Source organism: Uloborus diversus, chromosome 2, assembly GCF_026930045.1.
Source record: "Uloborus diversus isolate 005 chromosome 2, Udiv.v.3.1, whole genome shotgun sequence".
Classification (NCBI taxonomy): Eukaryota; Metazoa; Arthropoda; class Arachnida; order Araneae; family Uloboridae; genus Uloborus; species Uloborus diversus.
Genome location: NC_072732.1, coordinates 221,144,751 through 221,165,375, shown reverse-complemented (window position 1 = coordinate 221,165,375; position 20,625 = coordinate 221,144,751). Strand labels below are relative to the sequence as shown.

Genomic DNA, 20,625 nt, shown 5'->3' with positions numbered 1-20,625 from the left:
GTGATGTACGTGCCATGTAGTTTTATTTTATGTCTTTCCCTACCATTGATCATTTATTTTGAGCATCTTAACAGTTTTTATTTTGAGTGAAGCAGCTTTTTTATGTTTTAATTACAGTAAAAATACAGTTCTTAATTATAAGAAACTTTAATGTTTTGTTGAGGAATGCTTTAAAGCAGTTTGAGGGGTGTTTATAAGTGTCTTAAAGAATTTGGTATGTTTCAAAAAATTGTATACATACCCTTTTCTACAACGCGAAATTTCAACTTACGCGGAGAGTCTTGGAACGCATCCCTCGCGTAAGTCGGGACTCGACTCTACACTAAAGAAAAGTCTTTCCCAAACTAGCTCCGAAACAGCTATAAACGGCATGCATTTGATTATGTGTGCTTAGCTGGCGTTGTGCTTCTTCGTTTTACACTTTGCTAGTTGATTAGCGTTTGTGAAAGCAAGAGCGATTGTCTCTGTGCGTTCAGAGAGGATATTTAATTTTTATTTAGCATATGTCCCTTTCAGAAAGAAGGACTGGTCCTCGCTTGACTTTTCGAAAGCGAGTATCATTTCAAGGAGGAGAATAAACAGTTAAGAAATCCAGAATCTTTTCAAACTGGAGAATGGATCTTTAGTTTACACAGAGCTTTTTACGATTTATTTCTCGATTCTCACGTAACAGTATGCACTGCACATCCTACGTAAGAAGGTTATTTTAATCGGTTCAAACTCTTTTTTTTTTTCGAGACTTAGATGCATTGTCATGGAATGCACATTATTTAAGCAGTGAAAACTAGAGATCATTGTCGATCTGCCGATTGCAGAGTTTTAATTCGATGTAAAGCTGTAAAAAAAGAACTGTTAGGCGGTAATTTATTTAAAATTATATACATATATAGTTTGAAACACTATTTCAAATTTATATTTCTTATTTAGAACGAATCGAGGAGCATATTGCTGTACATTTAGTACATTTACGAAATCTTAGCATTCAGAGGATTCACCACAAATGTTAACAATACTTTTCAACGAGAAAGGTTCGCGAAAGAGAAGAGGGCACGAATTGATCGAAACTTGGTTTTTTCTTTCCAGAAATATTCAAAAAGACTATGATTGTGTTAATTGCCATCATCGACATAAACGAATGTCACGTTTCTTTCTGGCTTCCTTGTTGCTGCGTGAAATACTATTTCCTACGGTGCCAAATCATCTAAGCATTGCTTACCCATTGTTTAGAAAGGAGCCTTTTTACAAGCATGTCTACCTTCAAAACATTAGTGACTTTTTTTGTAGATCTTTATTAGAGAATAAATTGTATAATAATAATAAAAACTTATTTGTTTGTGTTTAATAACTTAAGAACCTCAACAGGCTAGAACATCAGACCATTTTTTTTACGGAGAACTCCAAGTTCTGCCATTGCACAGAATTTTTTTACGACCTCATTTGAGACGCTTGGTATCCAAACCAGCTCTCAACCCATTCTTTTGAAACCTGGAGAGGCAAAAAACACTGACACTTTGCCCACTTGATCGTTCCAAAAGAATTAACTTTTGTTGGAGTAACTTTAGGAGAACGACTTCATCTTTGTTTTATTTTTTTAATGTAGTCGCATTTTCTCATCATTTACAAGTTAAATAAATTTCGATTTAGTTTCTAAATAAAGAGGCCCTTTTTCCCACAATTTTAAATTTCGATTCTGTTTTAATTCATATTCTACCTCAATTTTATGATCGTTAACGAACTTTTCAAGACGCGCCATGATTAGTCAATGATATTATTACTTAACAACAACGATTACAGTTAACAGAAATTACAGTTTACCAACCAGTTTCAATTAAAATACCATGAATTTGAAACTTTAATATTTTGATGAAGCCTAATATTATACACTTAATATTTCAATGAAGTTTAAAATTTAATATACATCTTAAATAATATAAAATATCACCATACATGAGCATGTTAACAAATGTATTAATTACTAGCAAAAATACCCGGCGTTGCCTGGGTCAGTAATAATTATGAGAAAAAATCGTTACTTGCTTTTTTTTTCTGGTTTAAGTGAAAGAATTTAAAACACATCTTTTTGACATGATTAAAAGTAGAGTTTCTTCCTTACCCATAAAAGTAAAATAGCAATAAGTATAAAGAACAAAATAGTATTGATTTAGAAACGAAAGCACTATATTTAAGCATATACAAATTTCCAAAACATGAAATTATTCTTCTCATGTTTAAAAAGATTAATCTGTTGATACTTTTTTTTTTAACATGGAATCTAAAACCTTCTCTGTATTGCTATTGACGTTGCTCGTAATCCCCTTATACTTGCTTTAGTTATTTTGGGAAATTTCAATCATTGTGGGCTCTTGGTACGATTTTACCGAATTTGCGGGAATCGTTTTGGGATACCTTCGATGATGCTCCCTCCTTCTTTCCTTACTTTGTAAAACGATATATTAATTTTCGTTACAAAGATATTATCGCCAGGTGCTGAGATACTTTTGGTCACCATAAAATGGCGCTAAAGAGTTTCATCCGAAATGTTTCCAAAATAAGTAGTAAAATTTGGCGATTGTTTGAAATTGTGCAAAAAAGGAAAAATTAATGGAAGTTTTTGTGCTGTTTATGGATTTGCCTAATTTAGTTGCTGGATTATTTAACACAGTAAAAAATTTTTTTTAAAGATTCTTTGATTGGCGATATTTTGTTTACATGGTGAAAACTGAGAAACATTATGGCGTAGTCTTTGGCTTCAAAAACAGCGACATTGAAAAAAACTGCCAAATGCATCAGCTACGGAAATATTTCTGCAAAAATTTTGGCGATCTGCTGGTTGATTGGATAATGAGTAGTGTTCAATCAGCATAAATAATAATAAAAACCATTAATTACATTAAAGTTCCGTTTAAATGGAAAATGATCAGCCAAATCATATATTATTTGCCAATCTTGTGCAAAAATCTCACTTCAAGATTTGACTTGAGAAAAGCCTTGAACAGTCACGAAAAGCAAAGATAGTCAACAATACAACAATAGTCGCTATCGACAGGGAGTTGAGATGATACACTAAATACTGTATTGAGTTTTGGAAAGCCTTCGAACATGGAACTGAAAAGCTCATAACTCGTTTTTTATTCTACTTAGAAATTTCGAATAAGTGCCATCTTCAGCAGAAAAATCAGAGCTTTCGATGGACATATAATGTAAATATGTGCAAGTATTTTTTCATCCCTATATTAGAGAATTTATACGAAAATTGTATTTTATTCCCCCCCCCCTAAGGGGGGTTTTGCCCCCCATAACGGGACGAAAACTACCCTATGTGTTATTCTGATGCATAAGCTATATTATTGTAAAGTTTCATCAAAATCCGTTCAGTAGTTTTTGCGTGAAAGAGTGACAAACATCCATACATCCATACAGACAAACTTTCGCATATATAATAGTAGTAAGATTGCACAAAACACCTAAACAAAGTCTCTACATATGTTAGATCCTTGTTTTATTGCCTGAACTTAAAGAACTTGGACTTAATTTATGTATAATGCAAATGCAATTACATCTTGAAGATTTCTAGAAACAAGATTTAATTTTTTTCTTTTTGAAGTAACGGGGATATCTCCAGTAACGTATACTCAGGGGCTTGCTTACAGTTTCAGCGGCCCTGTGCGAAATGTTTTGATTGTCGATGAATAATTATTTTAGTTCTTTATTTATTCTCTCCCAAAACATAACCAGCTGTAGTGTGTTACCCAGCTGTATAAGTTATATAAGTTAGTTCAAGATTTTTATAAGTATTTACAAAATTAATGTGAAAAAATGACACAAAATATGGTTACAAAGAAAATTTTTCGAATCCAAAAGAGATGTAATTGATGAAATAAAGACTGGTATACAAATTGCGTTGTTTTCAGCCGGGGGGGGGGGATGAAATACGAAATTGAAATCTAACTTCAGAAAAACGTTCGGAAAAGGAATGAAAAATTTGATCTTTTTCTGCCTTTTCACTTATTTTTTACTAGCAAATATAGAGTCATTCCATGTCAAGTGACCTAAGGATCCCTGTTCAACCATCTCCGATTTGGATGCAAATTTTCTGCTTCCTAGATCCAAATCTTGAGGATCTATTATCTCAGAAAAATGTGATCCAAAATGGCGAACTATCCTTTTGTGCCAAACTACCAAGTTTAGACTAAGTTTACAGAAAATTTTATCACACTGGAAACCTGAAATTTTTGCCGCTTAAAGTACTATTAGCTGTTAATACATTCAATTATTTTTGAAAATTTGAGCTTATTAGATTTTTTCTAGCCGGTGTGTTAACTCATGAAATAGCGCGGCGGGGAAATTTTTTCCTTGATTTTAAGTTGTCATAAAATCTGACCAAAAATAATTCAAAGGCTCGTACTTTTGAGATTCTGTTGTAAAAATACTTCTTTTTACTGGGTTACATTTTCAGAGCTTAAATATCTATTTTCTAAAAGATATTGTTATTCTAAGTAGCTATCAAAGTCGTTCAAGTGAAAAATGGCTTATTTTGAAAGTGCTGTAGCTCAAGTTTGTCACCTCGCATCATCTTTTCGTTAAAACAGTAAAATCTCTTTAAAGCGGATACTAACAGGACAATTTTTTTTGTCCGCAATAGAGGGGTGTCTGCAGGACAGGGGTTTAATAATGCTATTTGCCTTGGAATCGGGGAATTAAAAACTGTCCGCATAAGAGGGGTGTCCGCATTCGAGGGGTTTCCACTTGGAGTGGTTTTACTGTACCATTAGAAAGAACATTTTTTTCCCTTTCAAAATAAGTTTTTTCTTCGATGAGTTTGAAATTCTGTCTATCGTAACGAATTGCCATGTTTAAGTTCAGATTACGGGAAATTTTATCACACTGGAGGCCTGAAATTTTAGGATCTCGAAGTACTTTTGGTTGTCAGTATGTTCTAGTATTTTTATGAATTTGAGTTCATTAACTTTTATGTCGCACGCATGCCAAGTCGCAAGAAAAACGCAGTGGATAAACTGTTTCCTGGATTTTAGAATGTCATAAATAACAAAATGTCATAAAAATAAAAAATGATTCAAAAGCTCTTACTTTGAAATTCTATTGTTAATAATAATGCTTTTAAAAGGCTATAGTTACAGAGCGTAAATATTAATTTTTTTAAAGATATTGGCATTCAAAGTGACTGTCGAAATCGTTCACATGAAAAATAGCCTATTTTTAATGCGCTGTAGCTCATATTTGTCCCATTGCATCTTCTTTTGTTGGTACCATTAGAAAGACTTTTTTTTACTAAATATTTTAGCGGCCCCTTAACCCCTTCAGACCTGGTGTCCGGTATACCGAACAACCACTTTAAACAGCTACTAATCATTTAATAATTGATTTAATTAGTTGATTTTTTTTTTTTTTTTTTTTTTTTTTTTTTTTTTTTTTTTTTTTTTTTTTTGTCGTTGACTCTTTACATTCTACTTATTATAATCTGTGAAATAATTTTTCGTTTTGGGATTGACAACACTGACATATAAGGATTGAGAGATAGAGAGTGGCTCATTTTTCCAACCATGGATTTTCATCTGAAAAGCGAGTTTTTTTTTCCTGTTTTTTATTTAAAAATATATAACCTTTGATTAATCGTTTCAAACGCTTATATTATGTTTTATAATTGTTTGTAGAACATTTTATAATGAAGTTTGTTTGGTATTTTATCGTTTTTGTATATGCAATATTGATTTCAAAAATATAAGTTTGGAATATTGTACGTGTCATAACTCTTTTAATTTTTCTCCTACAAACTCAAAATTTTGTCTATAAGATACCTTTTACCATAGTACGCTGTGTACCAAATATCAACATTTTTGGTCAAATATTTCATAATTCCGACTGAAGGGGTTAACTTCAAAATATTTTAGCGGCCCTGTGCGGCTACACAGTTTGCCACTTCCTAAGCATGGCCCTGCGTACACTTCTCGGTTGCGTCCATATTCTTCATTATGTTCATGCAACGAAGGATATAATATGCTGGAGTCGGCACTTGCAGGGTGTTTGGTGCAACAATTTGGTGCAACTTGTTTAAATGGAGGTGCGATTTTTCAAGATATCATTCAATGGCCATGATCTGAGGCACAGTTTCCACTGGATGGTGGCACCTAGGCTCTCTTCGATGCTAAACTGCGCCATTAATTTAATCTTGCCGAGGGCATTCAAAGCTAGGCAAATGCCCACGGGTGCTGACGATTTTCTGCATCTGGAAAATCCACAGACTGGCTACAGCGGGTCAGATCACAGGTCCGACAAGTAGAAGGCTAGCCGACGACACACATATGTATCTCATAGCATTTTAGTTTAACTGATTTTTTTTAAATTTCTTTTTTAATATTTTATTCTATTGGATGTTTGGTACTAAAATCAGCTCAATCCACGAGTTTTCAAAAGTTACTCCATTTCATATTTTTGATACTTTTTGTTAGATGCTATTACACTACAAAACAAGCTACACAACATCCAATTCAATCTGGTCGAAAATTAGTCTCTGAAAAACAGCTCAATCCGTGATCTGTCTCTCCTGTAAAATTTTAAAAGTGGGAATTGCGATCATTGGTACGATTCGCCTCATATTTGGCTTCTGTTGCTGTTTTCTTTTTTTAAATTTTTATTTATTTGATTTTTTTTTTAGCCTTCAGTTTCTCTCATACTTTTCTTTCAAAAACCCACAACTTGAATCACAACAAAGATATTTATTAACAGCTTTCATCAACAACTATACAGTAGGTATACACAACGAATAGTAGGTAAGTGCGGAGGGCCAAAGCGCCAAGAAGCGTTCACTTCTTGGCGTTTTGTTCCTCGTGCCACTGCCTGTTCATCTTGACCAGCGACTCTCCCCGCTTGGCGGCCTGCTTCCCCGAGTAGATCATGCCAACGCTGACCAACCCCGTCAGGATGGTGAGGAAGATGCCAATCCGGATGCGGGCACTGTTTCGGACACGCTCCATCATGGCAAACCTGGGAAAAGACAACACGTCTGTCTAAGTCACTTCACGAATAAGAATTTGGTTTAAGAAATACAATATTTTTAATTTAAATAAATCAAGATCTACATTTTCGCACGAAACAGAATTATGTGATACAGTAGACCAGCGGTCGGCAACCTAACTTGACTGAAGATCGAATTTCTAAAGCCTTGGTTTAATAGAAGCGAACACGCCGATCGTCAGCGTCGCTCCTCGCCGAGGCAAAAACTTGATTCTTCTGCGCATGCGCGCCCGAGCTAAATCGACGTCGTGAATGGCCACGCCAGAATCCACTTGACTTTGATTTCCGCGTCACGGCGAGGAGCGACGTCGAAGATCGGCGATTCGCTTCTATGAAACCAGGGCTTAAGTTTGGTGAACACAAAGATCGATCAAAGGGGGGGGGGATGTGTACATCGTAGATATAAATGGCTGTGTTGCACACAGTTGAGACTGCTGCCTACAAATTGTAGGTTAACCTCGTATTAAAAAATACTTCGATATTTATTAAATAGTTGTTTTAAACTGTTAAAATAATGTTATGGAAACACTATTAACTCTGACCAAAATATTTTCAGACAACTATGTTGTTTGTTTTAGAATTGATAAAACTTCCTGTGAGAATAAGAAGTCTTATAACATTTTCAAATAACTATCGGTTTCGGCATTTAACCCAGGGCTGCGGAGTCAGATGAAAAATGAGACTCCAGGAATTTTAGATCCTTTAAACTGCTGATTAAACTTAATTTTGTTCCATAAAATGATGCTTATCAATGGTACTCTAACAGTGACTGAAAGCAAAATCCAAATTATGGCCACGATCGACTGAAAATGGGCTCGAGATCGACCGATCAATCGCGATCGACAGGTTGCCGACCGCTGCAGTAGACTATATTTTGAACACTCATGGGATCAAACAAAAGTGTTCAAATTAGAGGGGTGTTTATTATAGAGGGATACTGGTTAATGCATATGTATTTGCCGGGACCATGAAAACGTGTTTAGAATATTGGGGTGTTTTCATTACAGAGCGTTCAGATAGGGTACATTGTAGTTATACGAAATCGCTAATATTTCAAGGATATGGTGCTGCTAAAATTTAAAGCATTAGCAATTTTGTACAAGCAACAGGTTAATATTTTCGTGCGAAAATGTCAAGTTTCGGGGGAACAAGCGTCATGAGCGAAAAGTTAAGATTTACTTATAATGCGAAAAAATCTGCAAAAATTGAGTGGAACATCTGCAAAATTACAGCTTTAAACTAAAGATATCCGCAGATATCTTGTAGATTTTCGGCAGGAAAATTTTTTTAATGGTTGAGGAACGGGTCAATCCATTTGAAATCACCCAAAAAGAGTAAAATTTGTTGCTCAACATTTTTGATTTTCCTGATTCTTTTATCATGGATTACCTATGGGTAGACATTAACAAAACTGCAATTGAAAAAAATTTACTAGCTATATTTTTTATTTGGCAGCCATTTTTAAAATGGCAATTTGGCAAATTTGACAAAAAACAGAGTCTGCGGAAAATTGTATTGCCAATTCATTTTTAAAGATATCAAAATAATTTAAAAACCAGTGTGTTAAGCATAAAATGTCCTTTAAATAGATCATATTTTTATTTTCCTATCATGCAGGAAAGTTAGTTAAACTCTTTCTCTAAAAATTCGAAAAAAGTTAACAATCACTAATTTTTGAGAGCGTAAATTTTTAGCAAGGAAAAGAGACTCAGCAATATTATTTTATTTCTGTGTTTGAGTACTCATAGTACTACCAACAGCATAAAGTTTAGTCTTTAGAATGAACTAGTTTTTTTTCTACTGCTTTTCAAAAATGTCCAAAAACACGTTAATGCCAATTTTCGTAGGTCAATATCTGAAAAGGGACTGAATGAAAAAAAGTGAAAATTTTATAAAATGTTCTTAATACTCATAAGAATATCTCACAAAAAAATTATGACTGATATTCAACTACGTTTTGAGTTATAGAGTTGTGAATTTCAATAAAAACGCTACCTTTTTAAATACACTCGTGCAATGCTAAAGTAACAACTATAGGCTTAAAATTATTTAAACTGGCAAAGTAGTTGATGCTTAAGTCAATAAAGTATCAACACATTGTTCATTTCTACTTTTTTTAAAAATACAGGACTGTAGTAGTAGTACTACCGGTAAAATGCTTGAACTTGCTCATATGTTTTATATACTACACTGTCACAAACTATAACACACACTAATGTTTTTCTATATATCTTTATGTAAAACTTGTAACTACTTGGCAGCTGTAATTTTGATTAAAGAGTTAAACAAATATGATATCTCATTGCACAGTTTATCAGTTATGTTGTGTGTTCTTCCAGACATTGTTGTGAGCTCCAATGAAGTAACTTTACGTACTATTTTTTTTGCGGGTACCCAAGCAGTATCATTTTTTGACAGTTGAAAGGCAGTTTTTGGTCCAGAAGGATGAAAGAAATGCACCAAAATATCATTGTTACCTTCACTTTTGTCTTCAACTTTTCCAAGCCACCACTTCTCATCGTATATACAGGCAACAAAGTCATTATTTGTGAAAGACGACACATTTGTAAATAATATTGAAGTCTGATGATCATCAAATCTCGAGCCTGTGAAAGTAACAAAGCACCTTATTTCATTGTTACTTAAGGGAACATATCTGTGATAGCCTCTTGTACCTTTCACTGTTAAACAACATTCAAATCTCTCGGTCAGTGTTGTTTCCATTCGCTCAATTTCAGCTGAAGAAACATATACATATTTGATTCCAGTAATGTTGTTCCGACAGTATTTAAACATGTCTTGTGGAGTCAGGATTTGATCTGTATAAGGTCTTTGGAGGGATGCTCGTGTTACATCTCGCTTTGTTGTTCCGCCAATCCCATCACAAGAGTTCTTCCCATGTGATGAGGCAAAGAAATTCCACTCGGCTTGCACACCATAATCGTTTTTGTGTTGGCAGACATTCACAAAGTTTTTCTTATTTTTGTATTGGCTGCTTGCGCCATCGCTGAAGTACACAACCATTTCAATATTTGGTATAATTTTCTTGATTTCCCTGATGAGGTGCTGTTGAAATGTGTACACAGCAGTTGTATTATGATCGAGGTGGTCGCTAATAACACAAATAGATTTGCAACTCACCGTTCCTTCCTTTTTGTAGTATGTTACAAACGGATGAAGACTTGCTTGTGTATTAGTCCAATGAAAACTTAGTATTTCGTCCTGCACTGTGAATGTGAAGTTTTCTGCAAAATCACCAATCACTAAACAGTGGTTATCTTCCAAGTTTTCTTTAGTTTCCCTGAAATGTTTAGCTTCAACTTTTGATATAAAATGATGGGATTTTAAAAGAGTAAGCTTATCAATAAGAGAATGCAGAAACTCTTCACTGGACATTACTTGTGTTATGAGCTCAGCTCTATCGTTTTGCACCCATTGTTTGAAAGCAACTTCATCAGGCAGATTGTCAATTTGATTTTGTAAGAGATCAAGCAGGGTATCTGGTCCAGGACATTTTGAACAGGTGTCAAGCATACATTTTTCATTTTCAATATCACATACCATGAAAGCTATGAGGTCTTTATAATTTAAATTAAGCTTTGCTCCTTCTATCATAAGCTTTGTGTTTTGGTGATGTTTGCAAACACATACACTATGAGTTCCTGATGAACCCGGAAGAACGCACCACTTTGGTCGGAAAGCGCAAAACATAGAGCGACCAATTTTGTGATTTGGATATTTCTGTTTATATATGCTGTAGAGTTCGTTGAGTGAGAGAAGAATTAACCTTTTCTGTTTTTGCACCTTGACATTGTCAATCATAGTTGAAACATATTCCTTTTTACCAGGGCATAAGCGACTATTTTCATCATCTTCGTAAAACTCTTTAACACAGTTAGTAATAGCTTCACTTATTCGGTTGCCCTGTCTTTTTGAAAGATGTGGCAAAATACCTTGATCCTTTACTAGCTGCCTAGTTAACTTTACCATGTATTCAGATGCACCAAAGTCCTCAACTACTTTTTTCTTTGACCATGAGCTTGGCAGTAGACTAATTATCTTAATTTTATCATCTTTACTAGACACTTTGAATTTTTCTTTTAGTTTAGTAATGAGTGCGTAGTACTCACTAATTGAAGTATCTGTTTCATTTAAACTCTGTGTTTCTAAGTCATTATGGAAAGATTCATCCAATTTTCGCTAGACTGTGCTTGTAATTTTATCAGTTTTTCTTTGCAAAGCTGACAGTCGTTGTTCTGTGTTAAGCTTTGTTATTTTACATAAAGGAGACAATTCCAAAGTTTCACAAATGGATTCCAATTGATACAACGGATTCTCCTCTACTAATTCAAAAGGGCCAGGAAGAAATTCAGGATCATCCTCAGCATTATTTTTTTCATCTTCGGGCAGTTTTTCTACAAAAATTTTTGATGCGCAATTTGAACATAGAGCTTGTCCAGGAATTAGTTCAATGTTCATATTTTTACTTTTGGAAAGGTGTTCAATTAGTATTTTACGCAAACCGTTTTTGATTGGCCTTTTGTGGCTACCAAATGGGTCACAGCATTTTTTCCCAAAAATGTGGTTGTACTTGTGTAAATATTTATCTCTGTGGTAATGACAAATATTAGTAATTTCATTTGAAATTCTTAATTTTAGCAAACATTGTTCTTCAGATGGCAAGTCACATACCTTTAGGTACTTCTTTGTTGTAGTGTTGTTTATGACACTGTTCACTTATTAGTTCACCCACAATACAACTCATACCGAATACTTAAACAATCAATTAAATTCTTGAAAGCTAATATTAGGTGGATTTAAAAAAGCACAATAATGCAAACAGAAAAATACAATTCCAAAACTACACTCTAAAGCAGGACATGTTCACTAGTCAAATAACTATCACCAACTGAATCTCATCCATACCAAAGCATGTCACCTTGGAGTCTAGACTTGTGAGCACCAGAAAAGATCTTGACTGTACAAGCAGTTGCAGACTACTTTTTTTTTTTTTTGCCTCTCTTACACCAATAGATTTAAACCCCAAAAACCATAAAAAATAAACAAGAAAAACAAAGATTGGCAAATGAATGCTTGAGTCAGATTTACTGAACAAGTAAATAACCAAAAAAGAGAGAAGAAAGTGAAAAATCCATGCTTTTGACAACAGTATCTTTCGAATTCTTCCATGGCAAAAATAGCCATTATTTCTTTCTTTTTTTTTCATCTGTTCTTTGATATACCAGTAAAAGCAAGAAAATTTAATTTAAACTAGAGTATATAAATAATTTTATCCCATGTCATTATTATGTTTTCATGATAAAACGATTTTTATTAAAAGAAATATAAACTTTTTAAAATGCTAGAATTGCTCAAGAATATTTAATTGGATACGTTAGATAATATGAAAGAAATCAGTGTTGATGGTGGATTCTACTAAAATCAGATCATCTATTACAAGGCTCTTGTTTAGATCATTACCTGCATTTAAAGATAGATTTTAAAAAAAAAAAAGAAAGAGAAGAAAACCACACAACACTTCACAGAATTAAAATTTTTCTTCCCAGCTGCTGTGGTGAATATTAGCTTAAGATGCTTTATGGGCGAGTTGTTGTTGTTTATATTAACAAATGTTTTTGGCAGTATTATATATTATAACTTGAGCTGCATTTAAATATAAACTAAGTAAATTATTTTTAAAACTCTAAATAATAATTTATTGACTTAAGCATCAACTAACTTTGCGAGTTTAAATAATTTTAAGCCTATAGTTGTTACTTTAGCATTGCACGAGTGTATTTAAAACGGTAGCGTTTTTATTGAAATTCACAGCTCTATAACTCAAAACGTAGTTGAATATCAGTCATAATTTTTTTGTGCGACATTCTTATTAGTATTAAGAACATAGGGGGTCATGGCACACTAAAGAGGTACGGGGAGATATACCGTATCTCACGGTGAGCAAGACCCACACATCAAGGGGTAAACTCCCAGCTGGGCTGACGCCCAGCACGGGGACCTTCCCCGGCGCAATAAGTACCAAGCGCGTCCGTAGTATGATACGACTATCGACCGCCGCACTCAGCCGTGCGGGGGGCCCGCTACGCGGACCCCCCGGGCGGTGGAACCTAAGGCCTACGGCTAAGAGGTGGGGTGCGTGCGGAGAAAAGTATTAAGAACATTTTATAAAATTTTCACTTTTTTTTCATTCAGTCCCTTTTCAGATATTGACCTACGAAAATTGGCATTAACGTGTTTTTGGCCATTTTTGAAAAGCCGTAGAAAAAAAACTAGTTCATTCTAAAGACTAAAACTTATGCTGTTGGTAGTACTATGAGTACTCAAACACAGAAATAAAATAATATTGCTGAGTCTATTTTCCTTCCTAAAAATTTACGGTCTCAAAAATTAGTGATTGTTAACTTTTTTCCGATTTTTTAGAGAAAGAGTTTAACTGACTTTCCTGCATGATAGGAAAATAAAAATATGGTCTATTTAAGGGTCATTTTATGCTTAACACACTGGCTTTTAAATTATTTTGATATCTTTAAAAATGAATTGGCAATACAATTTTCCGCAAACTCTGTTTTTTGTCAAATTTGCCAAATTGCCATTTTAAAAATGGCTGCCAAATAAAAAATATGGCTAGTAAATTTTTTTCAATTGCAGTTTTGTTAATGTCTACCCATAGGTAATCCATGATAAAAGGATCAGGAAAATTAAAAATGTTGAGCAACACCGACTGGGTGATTTGAAATGGATTGACCCGAACTTGATGTACAAGTGCCAATTATTTTTATAGGCTTTTAATATGTCCAGTAAATGCCATTAATTTAATAACATTTTTAATTATATAGCATCTATTCGTAGGGAATTACAGATATTCAGCCTCAATCAAAAAATTGCGGAATATCGTAACGATTGGAAAAACCATGTTCGACGTATGGCACGAGGGAGACTTCCAAGAGCTGCCTTTTATTATAGGCCAAGGGGCAAACGAGACCGTGGTAGGCCCAGGAAGCGGTGGGGTGACTAAGAAGCCGGAACAGGCTATATGCCTAATCTTTGAGGAAGAAGAAGAAGAATTATATAGCCGTGCTCTTTTTGAATTGCAGTCCGCAATGAGATTAAGTAGCATATTCATCTTTAAAACAACCGATTGCGTTTGGTTCGATCGAATTCTATCCACGAATAGCACAGCCAGAAATTTCCTTCACTCAACCCAGAAGGTAACTTTTCGCTGCGCTACGGGTAGATAGAATTCAATCGAACCGAACATGATCGTTTGTTTTAAAGATGTTCCTAATCAAACTTGGAGTGAGTCAACGTTCCAATACTGAAAGTTCTTGAGAGAAAAAAGTGCTTGTCTCTCTCCTTTCTGTTGCCCTGGAAACAGAGCTATTTGATAGGGTTTTTTTTCCCGACTGAATTAATATTTTTAAAGCGTGATATATTTACATGCGTGTGGGGGTCCCCCCCCCCTTAAAATGCAGTCTTCTTTCTTTTTTTTTTTACGAATGAATGTGTGTTCTGTTGAACTTAAGTCTCCTGTTTTTTTTTTTTTTTTTTTTTTTTTTTTTTTTTTTGATATTAAACTCTGAATGCAGTAAAACCTGTAAAATTGACCACCCTTGTAAGTTGACCACCTGTCTAAGTTGACCGCTATTTTCAGGTACAGAATTAGATCTATATCATATAATTCAACCTCTATAAGTTGACCACCTGTTTAAGTTGACCACTCAAATAGTGCACCGCAAGTGGTCAACTTAAACAGGTGGTCAACTTATAGAGGTTGAATTATATGATACAGTAAAACTTGTAAAGTTGACCACCTGTCTAAGTTGACCGCTATTTTCAGGTGCAGAATTAGATCTATATCATATAATTCAACCTCTATAAGTTGACCACCTGTTTAAGTTGACCACTCAAGTAGTGCACCGCAAGTGGTCAACTTACACAGGTGGTCAACTTATAGAGGTTGAATTATATGATATAGATCTAATTCTGTACCTGAAAATAGCGGTCAACTTAGACAGGTGGTCAACTTACAAGGGTGGTCAACTTTACAGGTTTTACTGTATCATATAATTCAACCTCTATAAGTTGACCACCTGTTTAAGTTGGCCACTTGCGGTGCACTGCTTGAGTGGTCAACTTAAACAGGTGGTCAACTTATAGAGGTTGAATTATATGATATAGATCTAATTCTGTACCTGAAAATAGCGGTCAACTTAGACAGGTGGTCAACTTTACAGGTTTTACTGTATCATATAGTTCAACCTCTATAAGTTGACCACTCAAGTAGTGCACTGCAAGTGGTCAACTTACACAGGTTTCACTGTATTAGTACATTCATAGGATCATGGGAGCTGCTGAGAAAATGAAATTCATTAAAGAGAAAAAAAATAGCGATTACAGACAATATAACTGATAATTAATATAACAGCATCTTCTTTTTTGCTACGAAAATGTATTTAATTATGAGTTAGTACACTAATTCTAAGACTGAAGCAAGAACTCGAAACTTACGTCACATGGTTCGGGACTTCTTTCACCGATGGATACTTTTTCATCCAAACAAGCAGATATTTTTCGAGAGTGTTAGGTGCATGCGCTGGAAAAGTAAACAAGAGGTATCTTACTCGAAACCTTTGCAGAAATATTTCAAAGTACAGTGAGTAATTTTACCACTTCAGATGGCTCTGAAAGAAAGGAGTCAATCGTAGACACATTGAAGTTAGTTCACAATCACAGCCCGATTACTGAAAAGGATGAGGAAGTTTGAGCTTCATCTCAAAACTTTCATGGGGCCCCAAAATGGCAGAAAATCGTGACTGAATATTATACAAGTATATTTTTCCTTTTAACTGTATTAACAAAAAAAAAAAATAAATAAAAAAAAGAAAGAAAGAAAGAAAGAAACGCGACCACAAGAACTGCTTGTGTTTTAAAGAATAATTACAAATGAAAAAAAAAATCGTAAACCACAAGTTTTTTTTTTTTTTTTTTTTAATGTGGGATCTGACCCAACTTTGTTAAGATGTACTTTTATAACATATAATTGATTCTGTGAAGGGATGAATCCGATTCAACAGTTGACCTCTACAACCATAATGTAATGTATAAAATTTCTAGTATGTTACTTCAGGCAGGGAAAAAAATTTTTTGATCAGAATTCGTCTGTGCCACTTTTGGAAATAACACTTGTAGCATTCAGGGCAGTCCGAAGAGCTGCCGGTGCCCTGGGCGAAAGTTTCCTGGCTCCCTCCCTCCTACTCCGTCCTATACACACAGAAAAATCAAGTTCGTTATAACATCGGTGCATCATACGCGTTCTTGCATTTTGTACATATTCAGGGGTGCCCACTTGGGGGGGGGGCATGGCGCAGACTGAGTCATTGAAATTTTTTGGGGGGAGGGGTATTTTGAAGAATATTTTTTTCATTTTTAGGGGGGCTCTTGCTTTTTGGGGGAAGGGTCTACGCAATATTTAGGGGTGTGGGCCCTTGATCATAAGGGGGGGGGGTTAACCCTGACCCGTCGTTATATTAATGACGAACAGCACAATCAGAGGGTGCATAATACGAATTAAAACACAAGCATTGAATCAGTTTCTAATATTTGTGTAACATACATAGTACCCCAAAAACTTTTCAAAAAATGGGTATGTTAAAAATCCAAATATTTATCTAGTAAAATGTTAACCCCCAAAATAAAAAACAAACAATTAAAACTGAATTAGTTAGTCATATATATAAAACAAAGAACACAAATAAATAATTTGCTGATTATAAATAAAAAATGTATTTATCGATGTAAATTACATAAAAATTTAATTTCGATCTGGACTGAGCCAATGATTCTTTTCAAGAGGTTTTTAGTTTTACTTGTAACCAACTTAATACCAGCTGTCATATATGTTAAAAAGAAAGATGACATTCATTTGATCAAATATTTGTAAGTTTTAAGAGAAAACCCCCAAATACTTAACAACATCGAAAATTGCTCAGAACTGTGTTTTTGGAGCTTTAATTTCGACTAACGTCCAGAACGCCTTGATTTGGAATGGGTAATGGGAACTTCCACACCAGTCTGTTGAAATGATGCATAAAAGATGCTTTGCGCTATATGGGGGCTTCAATTAGATGGTAAATCAGAAATTTGATACATTTTGCAAATCTGAATTTCATTACATGATTTGATTTCCCTCAATTTAATGAAATTCTTATTGGCATTTAATATTTCCCAGACAATCCTTAAGTCTGGGTCTGTATGTATATATATATATATATATATATATATATATATATATATATATATATATATATTAATTCCAACTCTGCAAAACCAGGTTAGCAAAAAAGTCCAAAATGATGTACTGAAGAATAAATGCTTACAGCCAAAAACTCAGATCCAGTACCTCTGCCAAGTCGAGCAAAAGCAAGCCAAGTGGAGTCAAACCAAGGCACAGTCGTACCATCCTTTTCTGGAAGCAACTCATTTTTTGACTCTCCCCCCCCCCCCTCCCACCCATAACTTTGTTGTGAGTAAAGTGAAAAGTCTGGTTTTTTAGTGATTAAAAGCCATGTGATAGTGAGTTACATTTTCAAATTTTATTCTGTTTTTAACAACAATTTATGAGTTGTTGGCAGTCAAAGTTTTTGATTTTTGTCACTGAGAGATGATAGGAAAAAAAGCTCATAAAAATTCTGAGATATTCTACCAGTTATACAAGCTTGATATTTTTAATTCAGTTAGCATGTAGCATGTTATGAGTCGGAAAACTTGAAACATTGTAAAATTTCAGTCATGGGGGGATGTTTTAGAGCTGCTTTCCAATATTGCCAGTTAGTTAATCAATAGACGCCACACTTTTTATCAACCAAAAAGTCCTTATTTTTGGCATTGCTACATTTATAATAATCATAACTGGAGTTCTTGGCAATGTTTCTTATCAGCCACAATTTTCTGGAAGCCCAAAGATTAAGTTAGAGCTTAAGTATTTTAGCCTGTGTTTTCTTCGGGGCTGTGGAGTTAGAGCAGGAGTAGGAGTTGTGGAGTCGAACTAACTTAGGTGTAAAAGAGTCGGAGTTGGTAATCAAACAGTTTGAAATTTCAAGGTCGGAGTCAGGCATTTTTCCTTTGAGTTTACAACTTTGCCAGTGCTATTGAATTAGAGTCAGACTGATTTTGGGGTGAAAGACTAAAATTTCAGGAGCCGAAGTTGGCACTTGTGCTTCTGACTTCGCAGCCCTCATTTTATTGACAGATTAAAGAGATTGTCGTCCAAAATTTAGTGACCATGCCAAAGTCCCAATTAATCGAATATCTGCATCATTTTTATCTAGTATCCAGTGCATTGAGAAGCAATACTTACAGAAATGAGATCCCATCAGAAATGTAAAATGTACAAAAATGCAAGTCTCGCTTACTCCGTAAAAAGTTCTGAGATCTCATATAAAACTAAGTCTGCTGTTTTGTTGAGTACTAGGCTTTGCCCATCATAGAAAATTAAAAGGTCCTTTGGTTCGCCTGTATATTTACAAATACTGGATGATGAATTTCTCACCAATTTGTTATGCTCATTTGCTTGCCCCTGTTACGGTTCCACTTAATGATAATTTGGTAATTTACTTGTTCACATTGTGATAATTTGCTCGATGAAAGTTTCTTAAAATTAGAATAGAAAAAGAACAAAATTGAATTTTTCGAAAAATCGGATTGAAGTGCACACTCCCATGCTATAAACTAATTCTGTGCCAAATTTCATGAAAATCCGCCGAACGGTCTACAGGCGCGTCAGATGTGTGTCTGGAGATCCTGACAGATATCCAGACACAGAGAGATCCAGAGAGACTTTCAGCTTTATTATTAGTAAAAGATATTGAGAAGCACCTATTTAACAACAGGGACATGGACTCGGGCACTTGTCTCCTCTAGGTACTCTGCATGGCCGTTACTGAGAGGCCAGGGCCTTTATGGGCTAAACAAGTTACTTGGTGACCTTCTTTGTTTTCATTCTTGTTTCTATTGTTTGTGTTCTCATTTTGTCTTAATTGCAGCGTGTCATTGGAAATTAAAAAACATCTATTTAACAACTTTGTCATGAATAGTTCCCTATTAAGTTACCTTGCAACATTTATAGTGATCATATCAATGTTAGACATCTTTATTTCTATAATAAATAAAGCGACTTGGAATCTGATTAACATAGCAACAATTAGTACTTATTTGTTTTGCTGGCTCAGGCGACTAAGTCACTAGAAGTGATACAACCGGCGCCAAACTGAATATTCACAATAGTAACTTTTTTTGGAGTTTATGAAATTAATATTTTTTACAGATACCTTGAATGGTCCTGCTAATGAAGTCCACTAGATGAGATTTGTTCACATGAAATAGATAGGTATAGAAAAATCTACTAATTAGAAAACCATGTAATATAGTGCTATCAGGTCTAATTTACACAATATGTAAGCAAGCATAAGTAAAGCGAACAGATCACTATGATTAGGTATAATGCTATTTTGTTGGCATGTAATTGCCAAGCCTGTATATTTGTTATGGAAATAAAGTAGGCTAATATTGATATAATCATTTAAAATGTTGCAAGGTAACTTTTTGAAAACTATTCATGACAAAGTTGCTAAATAGGTTCTCCCAATATACTTAATAACACAACTGACTTGGTTTTGCATGAAATTTCACAACTTTTTACATGAAGAAAGCGATGCTCACATTTTTTTTACATTTTATGTTTTTGATGGGATAAGCATTTTACACCAGTTATCTTGTGCTTTGGTGCTGGAGGAAGAAAACTACTTTCTTAGTGAGATTTAGCTTTTTAGCAGTTGACAGGTAAGTTAATAATTTTGAATGCCCTTCAGATGATCTTTCAATATATTTTTCCTAATTAAGATGAATGTTTCGGTACTCATCTTCAAATGAACTTTGATACAGATTTAGGCACTTTTAGAAAACATATTTGCAACAAGAAAGAATCCGTGGCATATAACAGCAGATAATCTGACTAAAATTAGATACCCAATCAACGAAAATGAAATGCATAACTTAACAGAGATAAAATTGAAGGAAGCGAAATTATGCAGAACGCAATAGCTAATATCTGTTAAACGTTTGAGAAATTCTGATACATCACTATCTCATCTACCTAACATTAAAAATATAAAAAAAAACATTTCATGCAAACATTGAATTTGCAATCCTCTTCCAGATAATCTACTCCATAACTTTAAAATTATTAAAAATATATGCATTGAATAAGATATGTATAGTACTAGTATTTATTTGCTACAGAAATATTATTCAACAGAAAACATCAGTGAGTATGTAAGAGAATGCCAACCTTTATCAGTCGCATATCGTTTACATCCATAAAGAACATTATTTGGCTGCAAACAAACACTTTTTTCAGCGAAAAAGTGGTTGAAAATATTCCTTCTGATTGCTGGAAATCCTTTTGATTCAAGCATTTTCATTTAATTCATGAAATTTCCCTAGCGGACGAAAAATCAGAAACAAATGTAAACAAGCTAGATTTGAGTTTCTCTTCTTCTCCTCCCAGACTCCCAG

At 34.3% G+C, this 20,625-nt stretch overlaps 1 protein-coding gene across 1 annotated transcript; it reads right to left on the bottom strand.

The window, feature by feature from the left end:
* Window positions 1-6,719: 6,719 nt before the first annotated feature.
* LOC129217713 (UPF0389 protein CG9231-like) lies at window positions 6,720-20,625 on the bottom strand. The gene is made up of 3 exons (XM_054852048.1): window positions 20,399-20,625; window positions 15,562-15,646; window positions 6,720-7,002 (listed from the first exon to the last, which is right to left on the bottom strand). Exons 1-3 carry the CDS (start codon window positions 20,529-20,531, stop codon window positions 6,822-6,824), a joined length of 399 nt encoding a protein of 132 aa, XP_054708023.1. The 5' UTR covers window positions 20,532-20,625; the 3' UTR covers window positions 6,720-6,821.

Bases quoted from the DNA above. Each gene is read 5' to 3' on its own strand.
- LOC129217713 (XM_054852048.1), bottom strand. From the start codon at position 20,531: ATGAAAATGCTTGAATCAAAAGGATTTCCAGCAATCAGAAGGAATATT. The intron at 15,647-20,398 runs GTTGGCATTCTC...TTACTTTTCCAG, and splicing joins ACGATATGCGACTGATAAAG to CGCATGCACCTAACACTCTC. The intron at 7,003-15,561 runs GTAAGTTTCGAG...GTCTTTTCCCAG, and splicing joins GAAGTCCCGAACCATGTGAC to GTTTGCCATGATGGAGCGTG.